The 26814-nt window shown below is 41.4% G+C and overlaps 2 protein-coding genes across 2 annotated transcripts in view; one reads left to right on the top strand and one right to left on the bottom strand.

Moving 5' to 3' along the window:
* Positions 1 to 266: 266 nt before the first annotated feature.
* Positions 267 to 26814, bottom strand: LOC308528775 (mitochondrial import inner membrane translocase subunit Tim23). The gene is made up of 7 exons (XM_081104552.1): positions 25899 to 26814; positions 23391 to 23449; positions 15940 to 16033; positions 15665 to 15749; positions 12643 to 12701; positions 11626 to 11736; positions 267 to 776 (listed from the first exon to the last, which is right to left on the bottom strand). The coding sequence occupies exons 1-7, from the start codon at positions 26002 to 26004 to the stop codon at positions 661 to 663; spliced, it is 630 nt and encodes a 209-aa protein (XP_080960678.1). The 5' UTR covers positions 26005 to 26814; the 3' UTR covers positions 267 to 660.
* The window catches only part of PARG (poly(ADP-ribose) glycohydrolase), a 182971-nt gene continuing 182375 nt past the window's right edge, over positions 26219 to 26814 (top strand). The window contains exon 1 of the mRNA XM_081104551.1: positions 26219 to 26695. Within this exon, the coding sequence (XP_080960677.1) occupies positions 26476 to 26695 (220 nt within the window). The 5' untranslated portion in view covers positions 26219 to 26475. The remainder of the gene's footprint in view (positions 26696 to 26814) is intronic.

Raw genomic sequence — 26814 nt, 5'->3', positions numbered from 1 at the left:
TATACATAATTAAGCATGATCACTGGACAGGTGGTTCTAGCACACTAATGGTATAATGTTTAATCTGAAGTATCTTGAGGTTATTTAGTGTCAACTCTATTGGAGGAAAATTTTAACCCATCTGTTAATACTGCCAGTAACCCTTCATTTCAATTCAAACATGAAAACATGTTTTAGCCTAGTTGGGGCAGAAAAAAATGCTAAGAGTAAATTTCACTTTAAAATCAGAAAGATGTTTTTAAGTGGAAACACCCACTATGTTTACGTTGGAGTGGACTTTGGTTTTTCACACTTTATTGGGAATACAAGGCAATATTACAGTCTTGGATCATTAAATGAACAAACATGGTGAATATAGTACTGACAACAAGAATGACCTGAATGATGGGAGTAAGTGGTTTTCCAGTTCAGGAGGTAACAAAGAGAACAGGTGCAAGATCTTGAAAAAGAACCATATTACTCAGCCACCAAAGGGTTTTGGCTTCAACTCACTAATGGCTGGAAGGAAAGCCAGTCTAGTCAACCATCTTCATCACAGCAATTCGGAAATCTGCACAATTTTTCAAACTATTTGTAGGTATAGAAGAGAACTCCAGACGGACTCATAAATTGATCTGGATGACTACTAAAGTGTCCTCTAGTCACAAGTTGGCAGAATCTTCAGAGTGACTGTTGGAGCAAAGAGCCCTTCATGTGCTCCCAGTTGTTATATAGTGCATAGAGGCTAGTAAGTGTCAGTCCTGCTAGACCACCTCGTGCTACCCCTCGAAGACCACCTGGGGGGGGGGAGAGAGAGAGAGATTTGTATTGCATAGTGTCCTAGCACCAAAGGATTAAAGGAGTATCAAGATGGAGACATAGCATTCATGTTTATAAATACTCCATCCCAAGCAGAGAGTAAAAGTTTTACAAGTGATATAATAAACCAAATCAGGAGATAAATGTCCTAAATCAGTGGTTCTCAACCTTCTGGCCCTTGAAATACAATTCTTCATGTTGTGACCCAACCATAAAATTATTTTTGTTGCTACTTCATAACTGTAATGTTGCTACTGTTATGAATTGTAATGTAAATATCTGATATGCAGAATGGTCTTAGGCGACGCCTGTGAAAGGGTCATTTGACCGCCAAAGGGGTCGCGACCCACAGGTTGAGAACCACTGTCCTAAATGATCTGTTTAATATACGTACTATATTTCATTTCAAACATTTTTCAATGTCACAATTTTTACATAAGAATCAGTATTAAAAATTTCTTGACTTTTCTCAATCTGACTTGTTCTTATACTTTTAAAGATCTTATGCTTATCATTGAAGTCTCAGCCAGATAAAGTATTTCCTGCTAATACAGACTTCACTGGCACTGTCAACTGACGATAGTAAGGCAATAATATAGACAAGGCGACACTCCCTTTGGAAATAGTGAGCAGCCTTTGGACTCTGCACGTGTTCTGAAAATACTAACTTTAAAGATTCAAGTAGTGGTAATAAGTGGCTATAATGAAGCTTTGAGTTAGGTGCTGGTGAAGCACCACTCCCCTGCCCCCATTCCTACACTGATGTGTCGGACAATCTTCTACAACTACAAAGCAATGAGACTTTTAGCATCATCACACTAGTTGAAAACATTCAAGGATTAAACTCTTTGCTTAACAACAAAATAGTTTTCGTGTTGAAAAGGATCAGCAACAGATATTTTGTTTGAAATGCAGAAACAAAAATGTTTCAACCAGTTATTTGAAAATAGCCCCCAAGTCTGCTAAGACAAATGGGGGTTACCAAAAGTAACTCAAGTATTTGATGTTTTTTACAGTTTCGTAAACAAGTAGGGACCATAAACTTTAGGCAGCTACCTCTGCACCTGTGGAGTATTTTTTTCAAGTTGTGTCAGGATCGCAATGGAGCTGCAATCCAGTGATTACCTTATTGAGGTCTGAGACAGGAAATTCTGTGAAATTCAGTGATGTTGCCAAATTCACTTCAACCATTTCGGCAATGAATGTCCTGCCAGATGGTTTCAGCTGATAGATTAAATGGCCACTCCTTCCAGGAGCCTCTCTAGTCTGAAGAGTTCTGATAGCTGAGCTGCTTATTAGGCTTCCACTATGAAACGCCCTAATTATCTCTCTTAAACAGACCCAAACAGAAACTGCATACACAACATCTATAAGTAGATGTCAAATATGGGGAGGGGGAGAGTCAGAAACATCAAAAAAATTTAAATAGGAGATATCTCCTTGAAGTCCAGATCTCTCTATCATCTTGTTATAGTTAGAGTAGGCACTGCAGTTTAACTTGCAACTGTATTCAACGTGGTTGAAACAAAAGTAATGTACAATCTGCTCATTTAAAACAATCTCAGTTTAATAAGGACCTATGAATTATTTTTGATGAGTATGTCAATAAAAAGTTCTATGGGCTGAAAGTGAACTATAATTAGACCAATTTCCTAAAATGGAAAAAACTACGAAGTATAGGAGAATAAAAACTAAGCTATCTGCCAGATCACTATGGCTCAGTTACTAAACCTAACCTTTTGAGTATAATGAGGGTTCTCTGAAACAGATTACAGAAATTTAATACTCTAACCCAGGGGTGGGCAAACTTTCTGACTCGAGGGCCACAATGGGTTCTTAAACTGGACCGGAGGGCCGGAACAAAAGCATGGATGGAGTGTTTGTGTGAACTAATAAATTCAAAGTAAACATCATTACATAAAAGGGTACGGTCTTTTTTTTTTTAGTTTTATTCATTTCAAACGGGCCGGATCCGGCCCGCGGGCCGTAGTTTGCCCACGGCTGCTCTAACCATTCTGAGTCAACACAAAGCAAAAGCTAAGGTGGCCTCACTGCTACTGAACAGAAAAATGATGGAAGGCAAGGAACTGAAAGCACAATAATGCCCATAGATACTCTTTCCTGGGATCAAACATTCGGACTAACTTCCCTGGACCTTTAGGTTAGACAGTGGTCAGCAAACTGCGGCTCGCGAGCCACACTTGAGTGTGGCTCTTCCTAAGCCTTAGGAGTACCCTAATTAAGTTAATAACAATGTACCTACCTATACAATTTAAGTTTAAAAAATCTGGCTCTCAAAAGAAACTTCAATTGTTGTACTATTGAGATTTGGCTCTGTTGACTAATGAATTTGCCGGCCACTGGACTAGGGCAGTGGTTGGCAAACTGCAGCCCCTTGAGTGTGGCTCTTCCACAAAATACCACGTGCGGGCGCGCACGTACAGTGCTATTGAAACTTCATGGCCACACTGAAGGGGCCAAAGAGCTACATGTGGCTCGCGAGCCGCAGTTTGCCGACCACTGGTTAGGAGGTTGCAGACCCAGAGCTCTGAAGTCTGCCTGTGGGTTTGGAAATAGCTGCTAACTGCCTGCCAGTTGGCCCACTGCTTTGAGTATCTTAACATAGCTTCTACTTGACCCTTTTGGAAAGATTTTTACACTAGTTTTCAGCCATCAGATGAACCTCCTGGGCATAGGCACTGGGGTAACAAACTGGAAGGCTTTCCGATCTTTGGGACATCAATGGCATATTAAGTGTCATTAACAGTGTATCCCCCAGAAAGCTTTCCACTTTCTGACCAAAATAAAACAAACTTAGTTCAAATCAAGTTACTTCTTTGAAGACTAGAAAAAAATTATTTCCAGCAAAAAAACACCAAAAATATGCAGTGTTTGGGGTAGTAAGCGCAGTTAATCCTTACTCTAGGGTAGCCTTTTATCACGTACCAGCCATGTTTTAGTTTTAACTCTTACCACTAACTTTAGAGTTTTCAACTGGTTGATCTATTAAAAGTTCGAGGACCTTGGCTTTAAGCTTTCTGTAATCAACTTCTGGCTAACTCAGCACAGGAAGTTGATTAGCAAATATCTTGTTCTGAACACAGTGTAATCAAATAAGGCCAACGGTCGGTGTCTGTAAAGCACAACAAACAAGAGACGTGTTTCACAGATTTACCTTCATCTTTTGGATCCTTACACAACTAGCAGCGAGGGCAAATACTCCTTCTGATCATGGGGAAATGAGGCCCAGAATCTTTAAATGCCTTTTGGGAGGCAGAGAGCTGGCTAACGGCAGAGCTTATATATTGAACTGATAATTACTTTAGAGCAGGAATTGGCAAATTTTTCTTAAAATGGACAGAAAATAAGTATTTTAGGCTCTGAGGGACCAATGGCTATTATGCAGTACTTATATAAGCATTTAAAATGTAGCTAAAAAAAAAAAAAAGTAAAGCATAAGGAATAGACAGGCATCTAGCAAAAGGGAACTGGTGGCCCCTGCTTTAGAAGAACAACCTTACCTACACACACTGAGATGGCTACTAAACATTTAAAATTTTGCATGAACTTGACAATTGTTTTGTATTACTTTTAAAAATTGTTTTAAAATACATGTAACATGGTTATTTACCGTAAGTGTCCAGTTCAGTAGCATTAAGTACACTGGCAATGCTGTGCTACCATCATCATCCATCTCCAGAGAACTTTCATCTTGCAAAACTGAAACTCTGTACCCACTACACTGTATCTCTCCACCACACTCCCAAAGTAATGCCTACTTTTTATGTTGTTAAATCTTTACTCACTTTTGTTATTATCAAAGTAGCCCAATACACAATTTAAAAGTCAAGATAGCACTAAAAGACTTTCATTATGCACAACTGTCTGGTGCAGTCCCATCCTCACCTTAATCCCCTGTTCCCTAATTGTCTTTATCTTCATGATTCTAAAGAATATGATTATCGCCCTAGCTGGTTTGGCTCAGTGGATAAAGCATTGGCCCGTGGAATGAAGGGTCCCGGATTCGATTCTAGTCAAGGGCATGTACCTTGGTTGCAGGCTTGATCCCTAGCCCTTGTGGTTGTGCTTACAGTAGGCAACCAATTGATCTGTCTCTCTCACATGGACGTTTCTTTCTATCTCTCCCTGTCCCTTTCACGCCCTCTAAAAATCAATGGAGTCCAGCCGGCGTGGCTTAGTGGTTGAGTGTCGACCTATGAACCAGGTGGTCACAACTGATGAAATGAGGGAATAGTGAGAAAAAGGTAGAAATCAAAGGTGACTGGGTCACTAGAGGCTGTTTCCTGCTTCCCTGTTTTTTCTTGTTGCTGTTAGAGCGGAAGTGATATATGACTGTGAACAGTAGACACTGACTTTGCTGTGCTCCCCTCAGCAGTCTCACCCTCTCTCCCATGCAGTGCCAGTTCTTCCGTGCAACACTACACACACTGAACTATCTCAGCTGTTTTTGACTCCCCACATTACTATGTCCGTGTAGGACTATTTTCACAGATCCTTAGTCTTTTTCAAGGGGGCTTTTCTATGGGTGGTAGGGAGTGTCCCAGACTCTTTCAGAATCTTATGCAAGTTTTAGAGGGTTTATCAACCCTGAGTGAATATCTCCTGGTATAAACTTTGAACTCAGAAGAAGAGTGAAAGTTTAACTCTCTCTGGAAGTTACAAACAATTTAAGGTTTACAAGTAAAAATAAATGCTAGTATTTAGGAGGTAAGATTAACGGATGTCTAGGCCAAATTCTTTCCTGTGGCCTGTGAAGCTCTATCTGCTCCATGATTTGGTCCCTTGCCATTTTTTTAAAAAAATGTATTTTATTGATTTTTTACAGAAAGGAAGGGAGAGGGATAGAGAGTTAGAAACATCGATGAGAGAAAAACATACATCAGCTTCCCCCTGCACACTCCCCACTGGGGACGTGCCCGCAACCAAGGAACATGCCCTTAACCGGAATCGAACCTGGGGCTCTTGAGTCTGCTGGCCGACACTCTATCCACTGAGCCAAACCGGTTAGGGCCCTTGCCATTTTTACGACCCCAGATTCAAATACTCCTCCCAATGCCTTTGAACTCATGCTGCAGGGCCTTTACCTATATCACTCCCTCCAGACTCCCACCTCACATGCTCCCTCATGTGTCAGTCTTTGTGCAAACATCACCTTCTCCTTGAAGTGAGTCTCAAAAGCCTTAGTTTTGCATCTATGCCTTAGTTCGCTGTGGAATAAACTGCCGAATGTTAGATTACTTGAGCAAAGGATCTACATATTTAAAATAATAACTAATGCCAAATTTCCCTTCAAAACACCGGCTTATCTTTTGCCAATATTAAATGCCATCTGTCATCACCTTATTTAAGCCAGTTGGTGAAAAATATTATCTTAATGTTTTCTTTTACTTTTCCTGGCTGCTTGTGAGACTGAACCACTTCTATCATTGAGCAGTCATTTGTATTTTCCCCCTGAAGTGTCTGACATATCCTTACTCCATTTTTTACTTAAGTGATTTGTTGAAATGTTTTCTATATTATGGCAGTTAGCCCTTTGCATATTTTATATGTTACATGCATTTTTATTTGCTGGAACAATGCTGATGTCAGTAACAGAAACAAAAAAGTCATCAAGAGGCTCCTCCTTTTGACACATAGAATTTAATTTTGAAGGCCTAGCATTCATGGATAAATATTACCTTTTAATAACAACTGATGACAATTGCTTAATTTGATTAACTGGATTTGTGTATCTTTTTACTTCTGCTTAGTTTGCTTTTATAGATGACTTTCTTATGGAAGGAGCAGGATTAACTGATCAGGGATTTTTTGTGAGTGGCAAGGGGGACCCATGTCTTGGTTTCTGAGGCCTTATTTCCTGAAGATAAGTGATCAGCCTCTAAATCATTCCAAAACTTATGGATAATAGCAAAACTAAAGCTGTTCTTGTTCTGATAGAATACTGGCTATTATTAAATACTTTCATATGCCACAGGAAATCTAATAATGACATTTCACACCTTCTGAAAAATATTTACATAACTTATTAAGCAAACATTAGGTCTGAACTAAAATCATATGAACAAACTGAACTACCAAGCAAAATAGAGATAGTCTCATAGACAGAGAGCAGGAAGACAGCTTGTATGTGGGGGGAGGTGAAAGAAGGCATAGAAGGGATAAATGGTGATTGGAAAAAAAGAAAAGAAAATTGCCTTGGTCGGTGTCACTCAGTGCCGGCTCATGCTCCAAAGGGTCCCAGTTTTAACTCCTGGTCAAGGGCACATTCCTGGGTTGCAGGTTGGATCCCTGGCCCAGGTCGTGGCACGTATGGGAGGAAACCAATTGATATGTCTCTCTCACATTGGTGTTCCTCTTTCTCCCTCCTTCCCTTTCTCTAAAAGTCAATGGGAAAAATAGCCTCGGGTGAGGATTAACAAAATAAAGTGAAAAATGTTTTAAAATTATATTTTTATTGATTTTCAGAGAGGAAGGGAGAGGGAGAGATAGAAACATCAATGGTAAGAGAGAATCATTGATCGGCTGCCTCCTGCACGCCCTACACAGGGGATAGAGCCCGCAACCCAGGCATGTGCCCTTGAACAAAATCGAACCTAGGACCCTTCAGTCCACAGGCCAACACTCTATCCACTGAGCCAACCCGGCTAGGGCAAAATTTAAAAAATGGTATCATCAGAATTATTACTTTAAAAATTATCCTCTTGACCCTGCAGGGTGGTTCAGCTGGTTGGAGTGTCAGTGTACAAGAAAAAAGTTGCAGGTTCAAACCCCAGCCAGGGTGCATATGGGAGGCAACTGATAGATGTTTCTTTCTCCCTTCCTCTCTCTCAAATCAATAAACATATACTTGGGTGAGGATTAAAAAAAATTAGCCTCTTTCTGGTGTGACAATGTTAGGGGCAGAAATAGAAGATTGGAAACTAATTATGAGACATATTAATCATGCTGTTAACCATGATGGTTCTGTTCTGATTAGAAAGCACATTTTCTCTTGGCTGGGAATTGTCCGCCCTGGGACATGGGAGCTCACATCGGAATGCAGTCCAACCTCCTGTCCCAAGAACTGCCTATGGTTATGGAGAGATTTATAACCTCCAGGCTGAGACAATATACTCTGAAACCTGTTCTTTACAACCCCAGCCCCTATTATCTACAATCTGGTCCTGGGGCGCCCAAGGGCATCCACGCTATGTGGACCCCCCCAAGCCTGCATGACTTGTAACCTGTAATGATTACCCTGGGCCCACTTTCCCATGTAATCTTTGTCCTTCTACCCAATATAAGCAGCTGGCTTATGGTGGAGGGCAGAGCAGATTTTTGTGGATGACCTGCTGCTCTCCCATGCTGCCAGTAGGATTGGAATAAACACTCATGTATGATTCAACCCTGTCTCTGCTTAGTTGGCTCACATAGTGACAGGCAGCCCTGACTCCTTGGTTGTCTGGTTACAATAGCCCATTTTGTCATGTAGTATTTTCCTCATAATTTTTCTTTCTACTAAGTAGCTGCAAAAGTACTACTTTTGTACTAAAGTGGCTACATTGGATCATACTACTTTCATTCTAAAGTCCTTCCCCCCTTTTTTTTAACACATTTATTTTATACTAGAGGCCTGATGCACGAAATTCCGGCTTTGTCTGGCTGTCCAGTCTAATTAGCATATTATACTTTTACTAGAGGCCTGTTGCACGAAGAGATTCGTGCAATAGGCCTTCCCTTCTCCTGGCTGCGGGCACAGGTTTTCCTCCGGCCTTTGCTCTGGCTAGAGCCGCCTTCCGTCTTCCATCTTTGCTGTTCCAGCTTGCCTTCAGTCTTCACTCCACCGCTTGGAGCCTACGTATGCAAATTAACCACCATCTTTGTTGGAGGTTAATTTGCATATCATGCTGATTAGCCAATGGGAGGCGTAGCAAAGGTACGGTCAATTACCCTGTTTGTCTATTATTAGATAGGATTATTATAGCTATGTGTGTGTGTATATATATATACATACATACACATGCACATATATGTATATATATGGTTGATTTCAGAGAGAAAGGGAGATGGAGAGATAGAAACATCAATGATGAGAGAATCTTTGATTGGGTGCCTCCTGCACGCCCCCTACTGAGGACTGAGCTCACAACCTGGGCATGTGCCCTTGACCGGAATAGAACCTGGGACCCTTCAGTCTGCAGGCCGATGCTCTATCCACTGAGCCAAACTGGTGAGGGCTAAAGTGACAGCCCCAGAGCTATACATTTTTTTTAAAAAAAATAATATTTTGAAGAGTACACTGGGGATTGCAAATATTTTAGGTCAGCAGGAATTAGCCATTTTCTAAATGTGAAATTCCTCTCCTAATAGTTTATGCTGCTCTAGACTAGGGTGCCCAAACTCTTTTCCAAATCTGAAAGTTGAAGTTACACATTTGCATTCCTGCCACACAAAATCAATAAAAGACACCAATCTGCCTTTGCTGAGGCAGGGATGGGAAGCAATGTTGGAATTTTGGTTCAGCAGATCATTTACCTTCCTCTATGGTCCCCAATGGAAAGGGAGCTGCAACCAACTCATCACCTGACAGAACTGATGGATAATCTTTTTTGCTTTTTCTCTTTTGAGCCAAAGGCTTTCTATTCCATAATTTATGTGGAAGCTGTCCCAAGCTATTACTGCAAGGAAGTCCTAGACACAGAAAACTGGCTACCATTTCTTTTGATAATATCAAGTATTCAGCCTTTTCCTTTCTATTTTTAAATATGCATAATGCCTTAAATTAGATAATTTGCATTTGTACATTCAGAACTGCTCCTAACACAGGAAAAGCCATAATGGCTTACTCTGAGTAAGAAAACAGGGAATGGTGGGGACTCAGCTTCCATGCCCACCCACTGGGGTAGAAGTGGCTCCCCATTCTGCTCCAGCCATTTGCCACCATACAGTGTGAGCTTGGTGTCTTCCATTTATTCAAAAGAAGCTGGAATTCCAGAGTTTTGTGAAATCTTCATTTTTTAAAATATTAATTTGTTATTTAAAAACCCTTTCTGGCTGAGTGCCACCTTTGTGCTGCCAATTAAAATTTTAAATTCTTTTGCCTGACCCTACAGATTTTCAATATGAAAGTGTTTTTAGGTTTTTAATAAGCTTTTTCGCCCTAACCGGTTTGGCTCAGTGGATAGAGCGTCGGCTTGCGGACTGAAAGGTCCCAGGTTCGATTCCAGTCAAGGGCATGTACCTTGGTTGCCGGCACCTCCCCAGTAGGAGGTGTGCAGGAGGCAGCTGATCGATGTTTCTCTCTCATCGATGTTTCTAACTCTCTATCCCTTTCCCTTTCTCTCTGTAAAAAAAATTAATAAAATATATATTTAAAAAAAAATAAGCTTTTTCTATGCCAAGGCAACATTTCATGGACATATTCTACCTGGAAACTGTTTGCATGTAAACACACCACACATGGTGTAAGAAGCTGTGTGAGCTCTTAGGAATAAAATTCCAAATGCAATCTATTTCAAAATAGAAAAGCCTCTCACTCTAGATATGATAGGAAAACTTGGACTTTATAACCATGAGAGACTTCTCACATTTCTTTCTCATAAAAATTGAGCAAAAATACTACCTGATACATGTGATGAAAGAATTCCTAATAAACAGAATTACTCAGTTAATCAAGTGTCTCAGACATAATAAAGCAATCAAACACATGAAAGTGCTCTTCAGAGACAGGAGTGAAGAACTTAAGCAGTTTAATTAAGTAATTTAAAACTGACGTGACGGTCCTAACAGGTTTGGCTCAGTGGATAGAGCGTCGGCCTGCGGACTGAAAGGTCCCAGGTTCGATTCTGGCCAAGGGCATGTACCTGGGTTGCGGGCACATCCCCAGTAGCAAGTGTGCAGGAGGCAGCTGATCCATGTTTCTCTCTCATCAATGTTTCTAACTCTCTATTCCTCTCCCTTCCTCTCTGTGAAAAAGAAATAAAATATATTAAAAAAACAAACAAACTGACGTGATGAAAACTGTGAGGCTGTCACTGCTTATATGACATTTTGAAAAAGGTCGTCTTAATACTGTGCTCATCTATAAAGCTGGAGTGTGATTCTCATTTCACAGTTTTAAATAAAACAAATTATTAAGTATTCATTGCTGGGAGTATAATCATAGTTCAGTGAATGTTAATTATTTTTCTATTTTAGAGGAGAATTTGATATCTGATCTTCCCCAGACCATTTTGGATCAACTCTTAGGACTTTATTTTCAAAATTGAATGGTAGTTTATCTAATGTTCATACATAACAGTATTATTCAAGGTAGCCAAAGGTGGAAGCAACCAAGTATCTGCTTAGAATGGAAAAAAATTGTGACACATGCTGTAACATGGATGAACCCTGAGGACATTACACTAAATGAAATAAGCCAGTCACAAAATGCCAAATACTGTATGATTCCACTTTCATGAGGTACCTAAAGTAGTCAATTTCATAGATAGAAAGCAAAATGGTAGTTGCCAGGGGCTGAAGGGAGAAATGGAGAGTTGCTTAATGAGTAGTTTCAGTTTTGCAAAATGAAGAAAAGTTCCGGAGATTGGTTGCACAACAATGTAAATATATTTAACTTTACTCAACTGTACACTTAAAATATGGCCAGATGGTTAATCTTATATGTATTTTACCAAAACTAAACAAACCAAAACCGTAACAATCTCTGGTTTCTGAGAACACTAGATTATACTGCAAAAAAAAAGGATGCAGATTCCTTCGAAATCTATGCATCAAAAGCATACTTCAAGTGTATATTAAGAGAACTCTCTATTCAAAATCTCCTACCTGTACATTTATACAACATGCCCGTCATAGTTCCAGCTGCTACTGTATTGAGGTCATCTTCTGCACCTCGTGTTTTCTCAATGATGACACCAAATGCACTATAAAGCAAAGCTACAGGGGAAATGGAACTGATCAGTAATACAATGGTGATTAAAAGCCAGTATAGAAATTATACTTAGATAACTGTATCCTACAGTCACCATTCTGTAAGTATTCAAAGGTATAAAGAGTGATCACTCAGCCATTCTGTTCTACCCAGACTTTCTTAGATTTAGCATCGAAGTTCCCATGTACCAGGCACACCAGTTGAAAAATTGCTGCATTAACCCCTTTTCTTACCTGTTCTCAAAACTGCCACATTTGACCCCTCCACCCCACCCTATGTGACACTCCCCATGCCCCCCCTCGCCCCCCTGCCAAGCCGACATGACTTGTAACCTGTAATGATTACCCTGGGCCCACTTTCCCATGTAATCTTTGTCCTCCTACCCAATATAAGCAGCTGGCTTATGGTGGAGGGCAGAGCAGCTTTTTGTGGATGACCTGCTGCTTTCCCATGTTGCCAGCAGGATCACTTGAACAATGTTTGTAATAGAAAAAGCCTGGGAACAACTAAAATGCCCATCAGGAAGAGACTGGTCCAGAAAGGGACTTTCCATATGATGGAATGCTATGTATACCCACTCAAAACAAAAAGGAGGACGAGCTACAGTCACTAATCCAGGCATGTGACTATGACTCCGGATATGCAAAGAAGGTATTTGGAAAGGTTCATGATTTTATTTGGTGTTGTGCTTGGATAGGAGAGTACTTAGAGGGTTTTTTTTTTTTTAGAGTTTTAAAAGATTTAAAACATTCAGAAATGGTATACAAGATGGTATTAGAACCTTGGGATTATTTTATGTAGCTCCTGTTCTTCCTAGAATTTAAAGCATTTTGGTTGATCAAATTGTTCATGACATGTGTACGTTCTTTCTTTTCATTAATAATTTATTATCAAGTGAAATCTTTACTTACCCAGAGAACCTAGAGTATTAGCCCAAAGTGCCCCTTGCCTCGTCACCATGTTCAAAATCCTTCAAGGGCAGAAAGACAAAGAATCTGTATTTAGAATCATTATTTCCTCTAGTACTGTGAAAAACCATAATTGCAGCTATTTAAAAAGTACAAATCCAATTCCAAGTTTTCTTCATGAAAAAAACTTAATACCTCCTCAGAATTCAGTAAGAATGGCTTTTACTTTATAGAAATATAAATGAAGGTATGTTAAAAATGCCAACCATTGCGAGTAACAAGTAAGGAAATTTCTTACATATATAAGATTATTAAATATATATCAAACACATAAAGGCTTTGAATGACAGCCTGAAATGTATTTTTATAAGAAGTTTACAGAAACACAAAAAGAAAAAAAGTTTATAGAAACTGACATGGCCATTATAATGAACAAAGTAGCATACAATTAAGGTTTTTTTGGGGGGGGAGGGGTATATGTTGAGAATATTAAGTAGAATCAAATCATGGAATATTATAGAACATAGGGCAGAATTAAAAATAAATATGTACTCAAAGAGAAGGAAACAACAAATCAGAACCCATGGAGAAAGCACGCTGTGTCTGCTCCCACACTAGAACTAAGCAGCCAAAGTGGATGCTTAGCACACTCTCAAGGAAGCACAGTTCTGCCTTGCACCAGTGCATGATGCCACCAGAACAGTGACAGGGGCAACTGGAGGAAGAAGACAGGACATTTCTCTCCCAGCAGTGTAACACCATCACAGGAACGATCTGTCTGGACAGCTGACTACTGCTGGGTATTATAGAATTATAGTAGCAAACAAAAAAAAATAACTAAATATCAATGCTCAATGATAAAAATTTGTATTACTTATAAAAGGTTGTTTATAGAGAAGTATATTGTTTTAATTAATTATTTACCAATATATTTAAAGTTTAGCACGTTGTTTTTACATTTGTCACAAGCCTTTTAAAAAAATTGTCAAACAGAAACCACTCTTTTTTGATTGATTTTTAAACAGAGGAAGAGAGGGGAGAGAGACGGAAACATCAATGTGAGAGAGAAACACTGAGCGGCTGCCTTCGTCAGGACCCGGACGAGGGATCCAACCCGCAACTTGGGTTTGTGCCCTGACCAGGAATTGAACCGATGGCCGGGAAGTGCATTGGACAACACTCATCAGCTAAGCTACACTGACTAGGGCTGTCACAAGCTTTACAAACTCTTAATTTTCATAGTATTGTACTGCTGATAGCACTGCAAATTGGTAAAATTCTTTGGGATGCAACTGGGCACCGTACCTCCACATATTGGGCCTTTACTTCTAACTTTAATCATCTCTCAACAATCTTTATAGGCAGACAGTACGAAAAGCTTACCTAAGATTACAAAATAACAAGTATTAGAACTAGGCTTTGAAGGTACATAGATCTGTCTAGCTTGAAACCCTATCTTTTTTCCATTTTTAAATGCTGTCTCCTTATCTAGGAAGAGCAGCATAATTATGTAAAAAACGGCGTGGAAGATTTCTAAAAAATGAAAACTAATTTGACTCTCTAAAAATTAATAACGTTACTGTTTTAAAAAACAAAGGTTATTTTTTCTAGATCTTCCAAATTAATATTTAATGATAGAACACTGGGAATTGGTTTCTTAATAATATGGAAGGGAAGAAGGAGATGGGACATAATTGGTCTTGGTTGATGGCTACTGAGCATAAGTTATGGTTCATAGGTGTTCACTGTACTATTCTGCCTACTTTTATATACATTCCGAATTTTCCACAACACAAAAAGTAAAAAAAATCGGAGTAAGGAACAAATATTAAGGATATATATACACACACACACATATACATATACACATATGTGTGTGTGTGTATGCATGTATATATATATATATATGAATAGTCAAGAATCTGGGCTAGTAAAGCAAGGGCAACGATCAACACAGTAACAGGAATTTACCTTCAAATTCCCCAAGGTCTAATTCTAGCAGACACCTGCTGCCATCTGCTGGCTAAACAACAAATAATGCAGATGGAGTTTCAAGTGTTCTATGTGAGCCATTGAAGAATATATGTAGCCCAGCTGGTGTGCTCAGCGGTTGAGTGTAGACCCAAGAACCAACAATTGCTGGTTCAATTCCCTGTCAAGGCACATGCCCAGGTTGTGGCATCACTCCCTGGTAGGGACTTTGCAGGAGGGAGCCGATTGATGATGTTCCTCTCTCATACATGTTTCTCTCTCTCTATTCCCTTCCCTTCCTCTCTCTCTAAAAAAATAAGTAACAATAAAAAAATAAGACCAACAAGACTCTCATTAAAAAAAAGAATATATGTATACTGTGATTTCACTCACATAAAGTACAAAAACATACAAAACTAAACAATATACTAAGGGAATGTCAACAGGGACTGGTCATGTTCATTTCTTAAGCTGGGTGAAGATATATATTATATACACCTTCTGATCTTCTTAATTGTACTTTCCCTTTTCTGCAAAATAATTTTCTTAGAAAACTATCTTATTCCTTCTGGAACTACCTCTAAGTTCTAGGAATTTGATTTAAATTTTCTGTAGCGTTCCACTTCAGAAGTAGAAAGTGAAGTTAAATTCAAGTCAAGTAATAGCGAATCTAGCAATCACTCTTATGTCCTTTTTATTTCTTCACTACCCTATGGTTCTGGATGCCCCTGAACAATCCAAATAATATACTAATCATTCAGAAATTTGAAAAGCAGGTTTTGTAGGCCTGCAGAATGAAACAGGTGTAGCTGAGAAGTTAGGTTGGGGTAGCACTAGCTGACTGAGGGACACTGGCTCAAAAATCATTCCTTTTAAAAGCTTAAGAGTCACTAACTCGATTTCTTAGTTCCTTTTATTTTGACTAAGAAAAAAGATTGACCAAAAAGTTTATCAATACTCTCAACATTTGTAATCACAAGATAGTGCTCATCAAGCCGACAGAGTAGCGGTTAACAGTCAACATTACCACATCAGATGATTACATAAGACTTACTGTACATTTCTTGGTTTGGACCAGGCCATGTTCTGGGTTTCTTTCAATCCTAGCCGTAGACCGTTCATTGCCCCAAATGCAGCCCCTAGTAAATCATAGTTAACAATTCATCCAAATAATACATCTTTATATTTAAAAACAACTGCACTTTTGATTCTTTTTCATTTTTTATATAACAGAAAAAGATGAAAAACGTAAAATATTCTAATTGCTTTTGATTTTAAGCATCTTTGACTACTTAGATTAAGAACACTTAAAAAATTTATTACACCCACCTGTCATACAACATCCTCCAATGGTGAAAAAGGCCAGTTCAAATCTGCCCCGGGTTTTATTAGCTCCGGTTGGTAAAATAAACTCATCTGTATCCTAAAGGAGTAATAATGAAGACAAAGCTGAGCTCCTCTCAAGACAGAGTACTTGCAGAGTGTTTTTTAATTTGTTAAAGTAGTTTTTCACAGAAAGTATCATCTTAAATTAACTAAAACTTAACTATACTTAAAAATAAAACTTTCTGCAACAACAGCAACATCTAAATCAAAGTGAAATGAAACATACAACATATATAGTTATGCACCTGCATTCTTAGGAAGGATCCTTGTTCAGAACTGTGCTTCTCAATGTAAATTTTACAGATTGCATGTAATTTGCCTTATCTCTATATACGAAAGCCTAAGCAACCGTTATGACCGAACTACCGGAACGACAGACCAGTCGCTATGACGCGCACTGACCACCAGGGGGCAGACGTTCAATGCAGGAGCTGCCCCCTAGTGGTCAGTGCACTCCCACAGCCAACTGCTTGCGGCCCCTCCCCCCAGCCGGCCGGCCCCCATCAGTCCCTGTTGCTAAACCATTCAGAGAGACCTGCTTCTGGGTTGGTGTTTCATACCTAGCAGAGCAGCTCCCTCACTGCAATCTAATGAAAGTCAGCCCTCGACACAAGTCCCTTCCTCTCCCTTCCCTGGGAGCTGCCTGCCTGCCTGCCTGCCACAGTGGGTGGTGCGGCAGCAAGGGAAGGAGGAGGGGGGAGAGGCGGGGTGCCGATGGTGGTGTTGCCTCCTCTCCCCACCCACCGGGGCCTTTGGGCTCTGGGCTGGGCTGGGGAACCAGGGGTGGGTTGTGGTGGACACGGACCCTTTCCCAAGGGGGCTGAGGGCTGGCTCCCTCCTTGGGGCCAGCGGCCAACCTCCCATGGTCCCCTGCCCCCATGCACGAATTTGTGCACCGGGCCTCTGGTGTAATAATAAATTTGAAGCAACAGTGCAACAGAGTTTAGGAAGAACAGCCCTAGAGAAAGGTGAAGTGAAAGCTATGAGAAGCAACCATTTATTCTTAACAGTCTGAAAGGAGAAAATAACGTTCATTCCACATCAAACACCATTTTATGATGTGTAAGAGCAAATGACCATTAAAAAAAATGAGCAGAAACTATAAAAGCACAACAGTTTGGATCAGTTATGCAAGGGCAAAATTACCTTAATAATTATTCCTTTGATAATCTTACAAAGAAAACTATAGACCCTCTTTCCAATAAATGCATACACAAAATTTGGTATAAACCAAACCCTAGGATAAGAAATGCTACTCTAATAACACCATATGATTAATTGTGCAATAAAATACATTCTTTTAAAAAAAATATATTTTATTGATTTCTTACAGAGAGGAAGGGAGAGGGATAGTTAGAAACATTGATGAGAGAGAAACATCAGCTGCCTCCTGCACACTCCCTACTGGGGATGTGCCCACAACCAAGGTACATGCCCTTGACCGGAATCGAACCTGGGACCCTTCAGTCCGCAGGCCGACTCTATAGCCACTGAGCCAAACCAGTTAGGGCAATAAAATACATTCTTATGAAGGACATGTTCAATACATTTTTCCAAGCTCTCCACACAAAAATGATTAGAAAAAGCCCCTGAAGGACAGTACATACACATTTAGCAACTCTCTAACAGGTCCCTTTGTGAAATGCTGACCTTTGTTTAGTAAGTGCATTCCCGATTAGGAAAATCATAGCTCTGCACTGGATTTTGATTTTTGCCTTATGCATATATTCTCAGCAAAAATCGCACAAATAAGCAAACACATCTATTCTTATCACACAAAAATGGTTGGTTGGGCAATAAGCACACACTGAATAGATGCCATACCATGAATAATATTCATACACGAGAGGCCCAGTGCACGAAAATTCATGCACTGGTGTGTGTGTGTGGGGGTCCCCTCAGCCTGGCCTGCCCCCTCTCACAGTCCAGGAGACATCAGGGGATGTCCTACTGACAGCTTAAAACCAGTGCAGAGCTATGATTTTCCTAATCAGGAATGCACTTACTAAACAAAGGTCCCACGGGGATCGGGCCTAAGCCACAGTCTGGCCTCCATTTGCGGGAGGCGACCGGGCCAATCAGGGGAAGGTGCTGCCCCCATCACCCCGCCACCGCTGCTGGGGCCTGCCCTTGGCCCTCGAAGCCCCCTCGGCTTTGTCTGGAAGGACGGTCGGCTATCAGGTCTAATTAGCATATTATGCTTTTATTATTAGATTATTAGACAGTTTTGTAAATTTTGGGTGCTTCCTGAATTTCAAATTAATGACTTAATTTTAAATTATGCTTCTGGTTTGAGGTTTTTAGAAATGTGACATTTGATTTGATGAGGTAAGTAATTATCTTTCAATCAAAAAATGAGTCATTAATTACAAATAGGTAATTTAAAAAATGGTCGTGATGAACATTAGTAAGTACAAATGCATGTCATTACCAACTTACTCTTTGTTAGGGTCAACTATACTAAAAAGACGATGAGGATTGAAAGCAAATATACTTCATTCATATATAGTGACTTGAAAATAATGTGATGGTTACTTGTCACTGGGGCTTTTAAAGTTAATAAAAATGTACTGTTTCACCCTAGCCCGTGTGGCTCAGTTAGTTGGAACGTCATCCTGTACACTGAAAGGTCTTTGGTTTGATCCCTATTTGGGGCGCATGCAGGAGGCAACTGTTGATGTTTCTCTCTCACATCAACGTTTCTCTCTTCTCTTTCTAAAACAAACAAACAAACAAACATGTCCTCAGGTGAGGATTAAAAAAAAAAAGTACTGTTCCATATAACAAAACTTTTCAAAGATTTTGAGGGAGTAGACCCTGGTCAAATTACATTAATTTGGGTTGGGGGAGGAATCCATGAAATTAAAGCTCTTGGTTTCTATAAAAATATGATTACCAATTTTTCCCTCCTGAATTGTCTTCATACCCTTGTTGAAAACCTACTGACTATAAATGTGAAGAGTTTATTTCTGGCCTTTCAATTTTATTTTGTTGATCTATATAGCTATCCTTGTGCCAGCACCACAATGTCTTAATTACTGTAGCTTGGGAATCAGTTTTGAAATTGGGATGTGTGAGTGCTCCAATTTGCTCTTCTTTTCCAGATTGTTGGCTATTTTGTATTCTTTGTATTCTCATATGTATTTTAAAATCAGCCAATTTCTGCAAAAAAGCCTGCTGAGATTTTGATAGAGGCTGTTGAATCTGCAGGTTGATTTGGAAATTACTGTTATTCTAACAATATTAAACCTTCTAAGAAACTGGAATACCTTCAATTTATTTGTCTTAAGTTTTTTCAATAATGTTTTATAGTTTTCAAAGTACAAATTTTGCATTTTTATTGAATTTAGTCCTACATATTTTATTTTTTGATATCATTGCAAATGGAATTGTTTTTGCACTTTCATTTTTGTGGTGTCCATTGCTATTATATAGAAATATAATTAATTAGGTATACTGATCTTGTGTCATTCTACATTGCTGAAATTCTAAATTAAAACTAAGTTTTTTGTGGTGTACTTAGGATTTTCTTTCTTTTTTAAATATATTTTTATTGATTTCAGCGAGGAAGAGAGATAAACATCAATTATGAGAGAATCACTGATAAGCTGCTCTTGCAAGCCCCCTACTGGGAATCCAACCATGATTTCCTGGTGAATAGGTTGACACTCAAACACTGAGCCATGCCAGCTGGACCCTTAGGACTTTCCATACACAAGATCATGATACCTTCAAATAGATAGTTTTACTTCTTTCTTTATCAATCTGGATGCCATTCATTCTGTTGCCTAATTGCCCTGGTAAGACAATGCTGAAGACAAGCGAAGAGAGTGGATATCCTTGTCATGTTCCTTATTAGTGGGAACATATTGAGATTTTCACCATGTTAGCTTTGGCTTTTTTTCCCCCGCATGAGTTCTCTCTCTGGATTTTTTTTAAACTTCATTTTTATTGTTGACACTGTTACAGATGTCCCCGTCCCCACTCCCATCCCTTTGTCCACCGTCACCCAGTCCCATAGCTTTGGAAATTCTGATTAAAAAAACCTTACCAGATTGAAGTGTGTGTGTGTGTGTGTGTGTGTGTGTGTGTGTGTGTGTGTGTTTTAAACACAAAGGAATGTTAAATTTGGTCAAATGCCTTTTCTGCATCTATTGAGCTAATCGTGTAGTTTCTTTTCTTTGCTGATATGGCACAGTACAATGATTTTCAAATGTTAAATCAACCTTGCATTCCTGAGATATCTAACAAAACTCTCTGAAGTTTCTTGATCAGTTTAATCCAATATCCTAATAAAAAACCAACCAACCAAAAAACCCAAAACAGCTCAGTTTGAGCGGCTCAATTGGTTGAGCATCATCCCAAGCACCACAAGGTTACTGGTTTGATTCCCGGTCACGGCACATATCTGGTTTGTGGGCTTGATCCCCAGTGGGGGGCAGTATACGGGAGGCAGCAATCAATGCTTCTCTCTTTCTAAGCATGTCCTCTGGTGAGGATTAAAAGAACAAAACGAAACCCCAAACAATAGAATACTGAGGCCAATGTGTAAACCTTAAAATGTATAAGCCTAATTTCAAGTGCTCATGCATAGACTCATGAATACTAATAATCTGATCTAATAAAATAAACTCAAGTAATTAAGTACTTTCTTATATATGTAAGGATTTAAGATTTCATTTAAAGATTCCCAGGTTATGCTTCCTCATTTGTGTTTAACTTACTATTATTTCTTATAACTTTACTAAGGCCCAGTGCACAAAATTCGTGCACTGGTAGGGTCCCTAGGGGCTGCCAGCTGGCTACTCCTTCCCTTTCCTCAGCTGGCCCTGCCTATGGTCGAACCCCCGGTTGAGGGGACAATTTGCATACTACGCTTTTATTACACAGGAGAACAAATCATGCCAATATTTTTACTGGAATGCTATTCATTTTTCTTTTACTTTTTCCACCACCATTTGTTCTTCCTATACCCTTACATTCCTTCTCCCTCCCACCGCAATCACCACAGTTTTCCATGTCCACAAGTTCTCTTTTTGCTCAATCCCCTAACCACCAGAGCTATCTGCTTGCTATCTTTAAGTCTGTCTCTATTTTGCTTGTTAGACCAGTTTGTTCATTAAATTCCACATGAGTAAAATCATATGGTACCTGTCTTTTTCTGAATGGCTTATCTCACTTAGCAGGATATTCTCCAGGTCCATCCAAAGGGTAAAATTTTCTTCCTTTTTACGGGCGAGTAGTATTCCATTGTGCAAATGTACCATAGTGGTTTTATCCACTCATCTACTGATGGATACTTGGCCTGCTTCCAAATCTTGGCTATTGTAAATAACGCTGCAATGAACATAGGGATGCATATATTCTTTCAAATTAGTGTTTTGGGTTTCTTCAGATAAATTCCCAGACGTGGAACTGCTGGGTCATAAGGCAGTTCCATTTGTGTGTTTTTTTTTAACCTCACCTGAGGATATTTTTCCATTAATTTTTAGAGAGAGGGAAAGACAGAGAGGAGTATCGATGTGAGAGGAACAAATCAATTGGTTGCCTCCTGCATGCATCCTGATCAGGGCCCAGGCAGGAACCTGCAACTGAGGTACGTGCCCTTCACTGGAATTGAACCTGGGACCCTTTGATCTATAGGCTGACACTCTATCCACTGAGCCAAACTGACTAGGGCCATTTTTAATTTTTAAAAAATGTATTTTTATTGATCTCAGAGAGGAAGGGAAAGGGAGAGAGAGATAGAAACATCAATGATGAAAGAGAATCATTGATCGGCTGCCTTCTGGGGATCAAGCTGCAAACCAGGCATGTGCCTTGATTAGAATTGGAAGTGGGACCCTTCAGTCCGCAGGTCAATGCTCTACCAAGGAAGCCAAACCAGCTAGGATGGAACCAAATATTTTTATATTATGCATTTGATAAGGGGACATAATATTCAGAATATATAGAAAACTCAACAAAAAAAGACGCCATTTAAATGTGGACAAAGGACTTAAACAGACATTTCTCCACAGGAGATATAAATGCAAATCAAAACTACAATGAGTTACTACCTCATACTCATTAGGATAGCTATGATAAAAAACAAACCCAGAAAATAACAAGTGTTGGCTAGGACATAGAGAAATTGGAGTCCTTGAACACTGTTGGTGGGAATGTAAAATAGCAAGCTGCTGTGGAACACAATATGGCAATTTTTCAGAAAATAACGGATTACCACATGATGCCGCAATTCCACTTCTGGCTATATAATAAAAAAAGTTAAAAGAAGGGTCTGAAAGAGGTATTTATATTTATACACCATGTTTATAGCAGCATTATTTGCAATAGCTAAAACATGGAAGCAATACAAGTGTCACGGACAGATGAATGGATAACCAAAATGTAATATTATTCATGGAATGAGATGCTAAATAAAATAAGCCAGTCACAAAAAGACAAATACTATATGACTCCATTTATTTGAGGTACTTAGAGTATACAGAATCAGAGACAGAAGGGTGATTGTCAGGGGTTGTGGGGAAAGTGGAATGAGGAGTTATTTTGTAATGGGTACACTACTCCTCCCTTATCCATGGGTGATCTGTTCCAAGATCCCCAGTGGATGCCTGAAACTGTGAATAGTACTGAACTCTATACCTGCTATGTTTTTTTCCTGTACTTATGACAGTTTAATTTATAAAATAGGCACAGTAAGAGATTAACAACTCCTACTAATACAACAGAACAATTTTAACAATACACTGTATTAAGTTATGTGAATGTTGTGGGTCTTTCTCTGATAACAGTAAGAGGAGTGGCATATATCGTGTCAATCTGCTGGACAAAGGGATGATTTATGGCCTGTGCTGTACGAAGTGGGAGATTTCATCACACTATTCAGCATGGCCTGTGATCTAAAATTTATAAATTGTTTATTTCTGGAATTTTTAAATTTAATATTTTCAAAGTTAATCATGGGTAACTGAAACCACAGAAAGTGAAACTGCGGGAAAGGGGGGACTACAGAGTTTCATTTTTTACAAGATGCAAGAGTTATGGATATAGTAGGTGGTGATGGTTGTACAAATGTATTTAGTGACAGTGAACATAACACTTAAAAAGTTATATAGCAAATTTTGCTAGTGTTATTTTACCACAATTTAAAAAATATGGGGGAAAAACCAAACCCCAAAACCTTTCAAAGAGATTTAATCAACTAATGTCAGGGAGATTTGCAAGCCAAATCCCTAGGGTTTATGAGAAAAAAGGGTGAACAGATACCAGAGAACTGGTGCCTCCAAAAATATATATTACAGATCAGGTCAGCATAAATACCTAACATTTAAAATTTTTTAATGGTAAGCACCTAACTAGTAAAACCATAAAAGGACTAGTTTTAATCTTACCTGCACGAGATACCGTGGATCCACATTTAAATAAGGAGAGAGAGGATTCATACCAGTCACTAGAAGAAAACAAAGCATCATATTGCAACAAGAAATTTAAAGTTATTTAATTTAGCATTAATTGTGCTCTTGTTTCATGTTTTGCAATTTTGACTCACAGACTCACTGAATGTGGTATTTCCTCTCACTTTTCTATGCTTATCCTTCTTCTCAGGCAGTTTTGGGGCTACCTCCTCCTATTGCCTTCAATCCCAAACCGGGTATTACAGTGGTGGCTCAGGCACCCACACATATAAGGAAGCACAGCCCAGGTCAATTATAAAGCTAATTCCTTTCTACTTTGCTACAAGAGTGCTTGCCAACTGTACAAATTGCAAAATGAAACCGACAAGAAACCAAATAATTCCATGGGAGAAACAGTGTTTGGGCTGTGTGCTGTGAATAAATATTTCATGGCAGTTCCATGTTGACAGTTGCTGACAGAGTTGATTTACTATGGCAGGGTAGAGAATTTTCTGGCCATTACCACAGGGATGGGGGTTAGGACGAGAGAAAATGGAAACCAAGAGGGCCAGCCTGGAATCCCACTAACTGAAGTTAGGAAAATAAACTTTCTCACATTTTAAATTTAATCTTTGGATCCTTCTGTATCTTAGTTGATTGTTCACAAATCTATGCATTTCCTATGACTCTGGTCTTTTCATCAACTGAAAGTCCTAGTAGTTCCGATTCAATAGCGACCTTGTACTGTGTGTTACCACTGTCTTTATTGACACCATCCTAGTCCCTTAAATCTCACTCGACTACAGTAGTCCCTTCAATTCCCTTAAAAAGCAAAATCCTCATCTAAGGATATTTTTCCATTGATTTTTAGAGAGTGGAAGAGAGAGAAACACATTGATTTGGTTGCCGCCTCCACGCGCCCTGAGGGCCCAGGCCTGGGAGGAGCATGCAACCCAACCGAGGTAGTGCCCTTGACCGAATCGAACCCCGGACCTTTGATTCGCAGGGATTCACAGGCCGACGCTCTCTCCACCGAGCCAAACCCTATCCACTGGGCCAAACAGGCTAGGGCCCTTCAGTTCACCTTCTACATAGCAACGAACGTGATTTAAGAAACGGAGACCAGCCCGAATGGCGGCCATTTACACTTACCAATGCAAACGCCTCACCAGGGCTCACCAACACTACAGTAGCTGCCGTCCTCGCCCCCCGCCTCGGCATCTCCTACCGCCCCAACTCGCCTGCAATTCTGCAGACACATCTAACAGTTCCTCCAACACGCCGTTTGTTTTCTTCTCGGGACACAGGCACTGGACCTTTCCAGCGGTATGTCTGCCTCCTCCCAGGCATCTGTATTCAGGCCACAGCCCAAATACCAACAAACACCCTGAGTCGCTTTCCCTGACCCATTCCCAAATGGTTCCTGCTTCCCGCACCATCTCATGGCCTGGCTTTGCTGCCTTTACGCACACTTAACGCTAACTGAGGTGCTTTTATTTGTGACTTTGCTCACTTCCGTAGGATGTAAACTCCATGAAAGCAGCGGCCTTACAAAGAAAAAAAAAAAAAAGAAACTAACTGCTTAGGTCCATTAAAGTCACTGGCTCGTTGTAGGCGCTCAATGACTGGTGTGCACCCTTCAACCCCCCGCCCCCCCAGCCTTCAACCTTAGTCCAGTTAACACGACAACGCTTTGCCTCGAGCCCCAACACCCAGACTCCTACGATGCACACATAAACTGTGTTCTAGATGCAGTTTTGACACTAGGAGCTGGAAAAGGTTTTTTGTTGTTGTTCTTGAGCATTAAAGGACCTAGAGACATTCAAGAATTATCAAAAAGAAAACAGTTTTATCCAGCCGTGATCCTCCACCAAGCCCCTACTATCGTTAAGTCCGAGTTCCCGCATCCCACGCCGCCCGGAGGGTCTGGAGTCCGTGTTCCTGGGAACGAGGCGGGCACAGGCACGGTGTTCACGCTTCTGCACCTCCGCCTCGCACACGCCTCGCCCGAAAGTCTTTCTTCTCGCCGGGGACCTGCAAGGCCAGCTCGCCTGAGCGCCGCCCGGGTCCCGGCTCCTCTCTCGGTCGCCTCCCTGTGCTACTGAGGTTCCGACCTGACGGCGACTTTGTGGGGTAGAAGAGGCGGCTGTGCGCTAAAAGGTTTTCTACGGGATCCTGTTTGGAATACATTTACGGGCAGAGCTGGGCCCCCCTCTTAACGTGGGGCCGAATACACAGCCCACCACACGGAGATAAACGTGTGGGAGGAGAGAGACGGCACGAGGCTCGGATACGGAAGGAAGGAAACGTGCAACATCCGAGCCCTCGTCAGCTTGCCGGGGACCCATGGCCCCCAACATCTGCTCGGTCTTGACGGGGCGGCAGAGACACACCAACCGCACCACGGCCACCGCGGACCGTGAGCACCAACAAGTGAGAGAGGGCAGGGCGGCCGCACGCCGGGCCGAGTCGCAGAAACGATCGCGAGCCGCGCGCGGTACTTACGCGGGACTCCGGCCAGATCCGCGTGCGAGTAACCAGCTCCGCCGGCTCCGAAAAAGCCGGCCAACCCCCCGGTGGTCTTGTTGCCGCTTCCCCCGCCGCCCTCCATGGCCTCGCCGCAAACTGCCCGTCGGCCCTTCACCCCCGCCTCAGGCCGCGGTCGCCCGTCCGGCCGTCGCTCTTCAGTAACAGCGGGGAGACGCGCGTTCCCACCGACTCCTTCACACGCTGACCTTCCGGGCGCCGGTGTCCGCTAAGCCTCATACTTCCGCTTTGCGACGTGGTACGACCCGGAAGCCGGCCGCGCCTGACGGCAGTTTTCCGGTGGTGGGAAAGTGAACGGAGCCCGTGTCCGGGCGGCGCATCCTGAGGCAGGCGGGTTCCCCGCGGAAGAGGGAAGGCAGGCGGCGGGGGAGGGCCTGGCTTGGGCAGCCGGCGGAGCAGCAGCTGCAGAAGCTGGCAGCGCAGAGAGGGGATGGTGCCCGGCGGCGCCGAGAAGGAGGCGCAGTCCGTCCCGCAGGGTTAGTGAACGAGGCTGTCCGCCCGGGCCGGCCGGGGACTGCGCGGTGCGGGTCCCAGCATGAGTTCGGGCCCCGCCTGTGAGCCCCGCATCAAGCGACCCCGGTGGGGCGCCTCTGAAACTTCTCCGCCGGCCGCCGCCGACGCCCGGAGCTTCCCCGGCGGGCAGAGGCGCGTCCTCGATCCCAAGGACGCCGCTGTGCGGTGCAGGGTCCCACGCTCCTCGCCAGGCGGCGTCCCGGGGTGGGCGGGACCGCACCGAGGCAGCATCACCTCGCTTGGTACGTGGGGAAATAAAGATCTCTGCCCTTCGCCTCGGCCCCAACCTCCTCTTGGGCTCCGTGAGGACCCAGGGACTCCAGTCACCCCTTCGGGTCTAGTGTGCACCGCTCCGAGGTCC

The sequence above is a fragment of the Myotis nattereri genome, assembly GCF_964212035.1.
Source record: "Myotis nattereri genome assembly, chromosome: 13".
NCBI classification, from domain to species: Eukaryota; Metazoa; Chordata; class Mammalia; order Chiroptera; family Vespertilionidae; genus Myotis; species Myotis nattereri.
The sequence above is the reverse complement of the archived record's forward strand: the minus strand, read 5'-3'. Positions and strand labels throughout refer to the sequence as shown.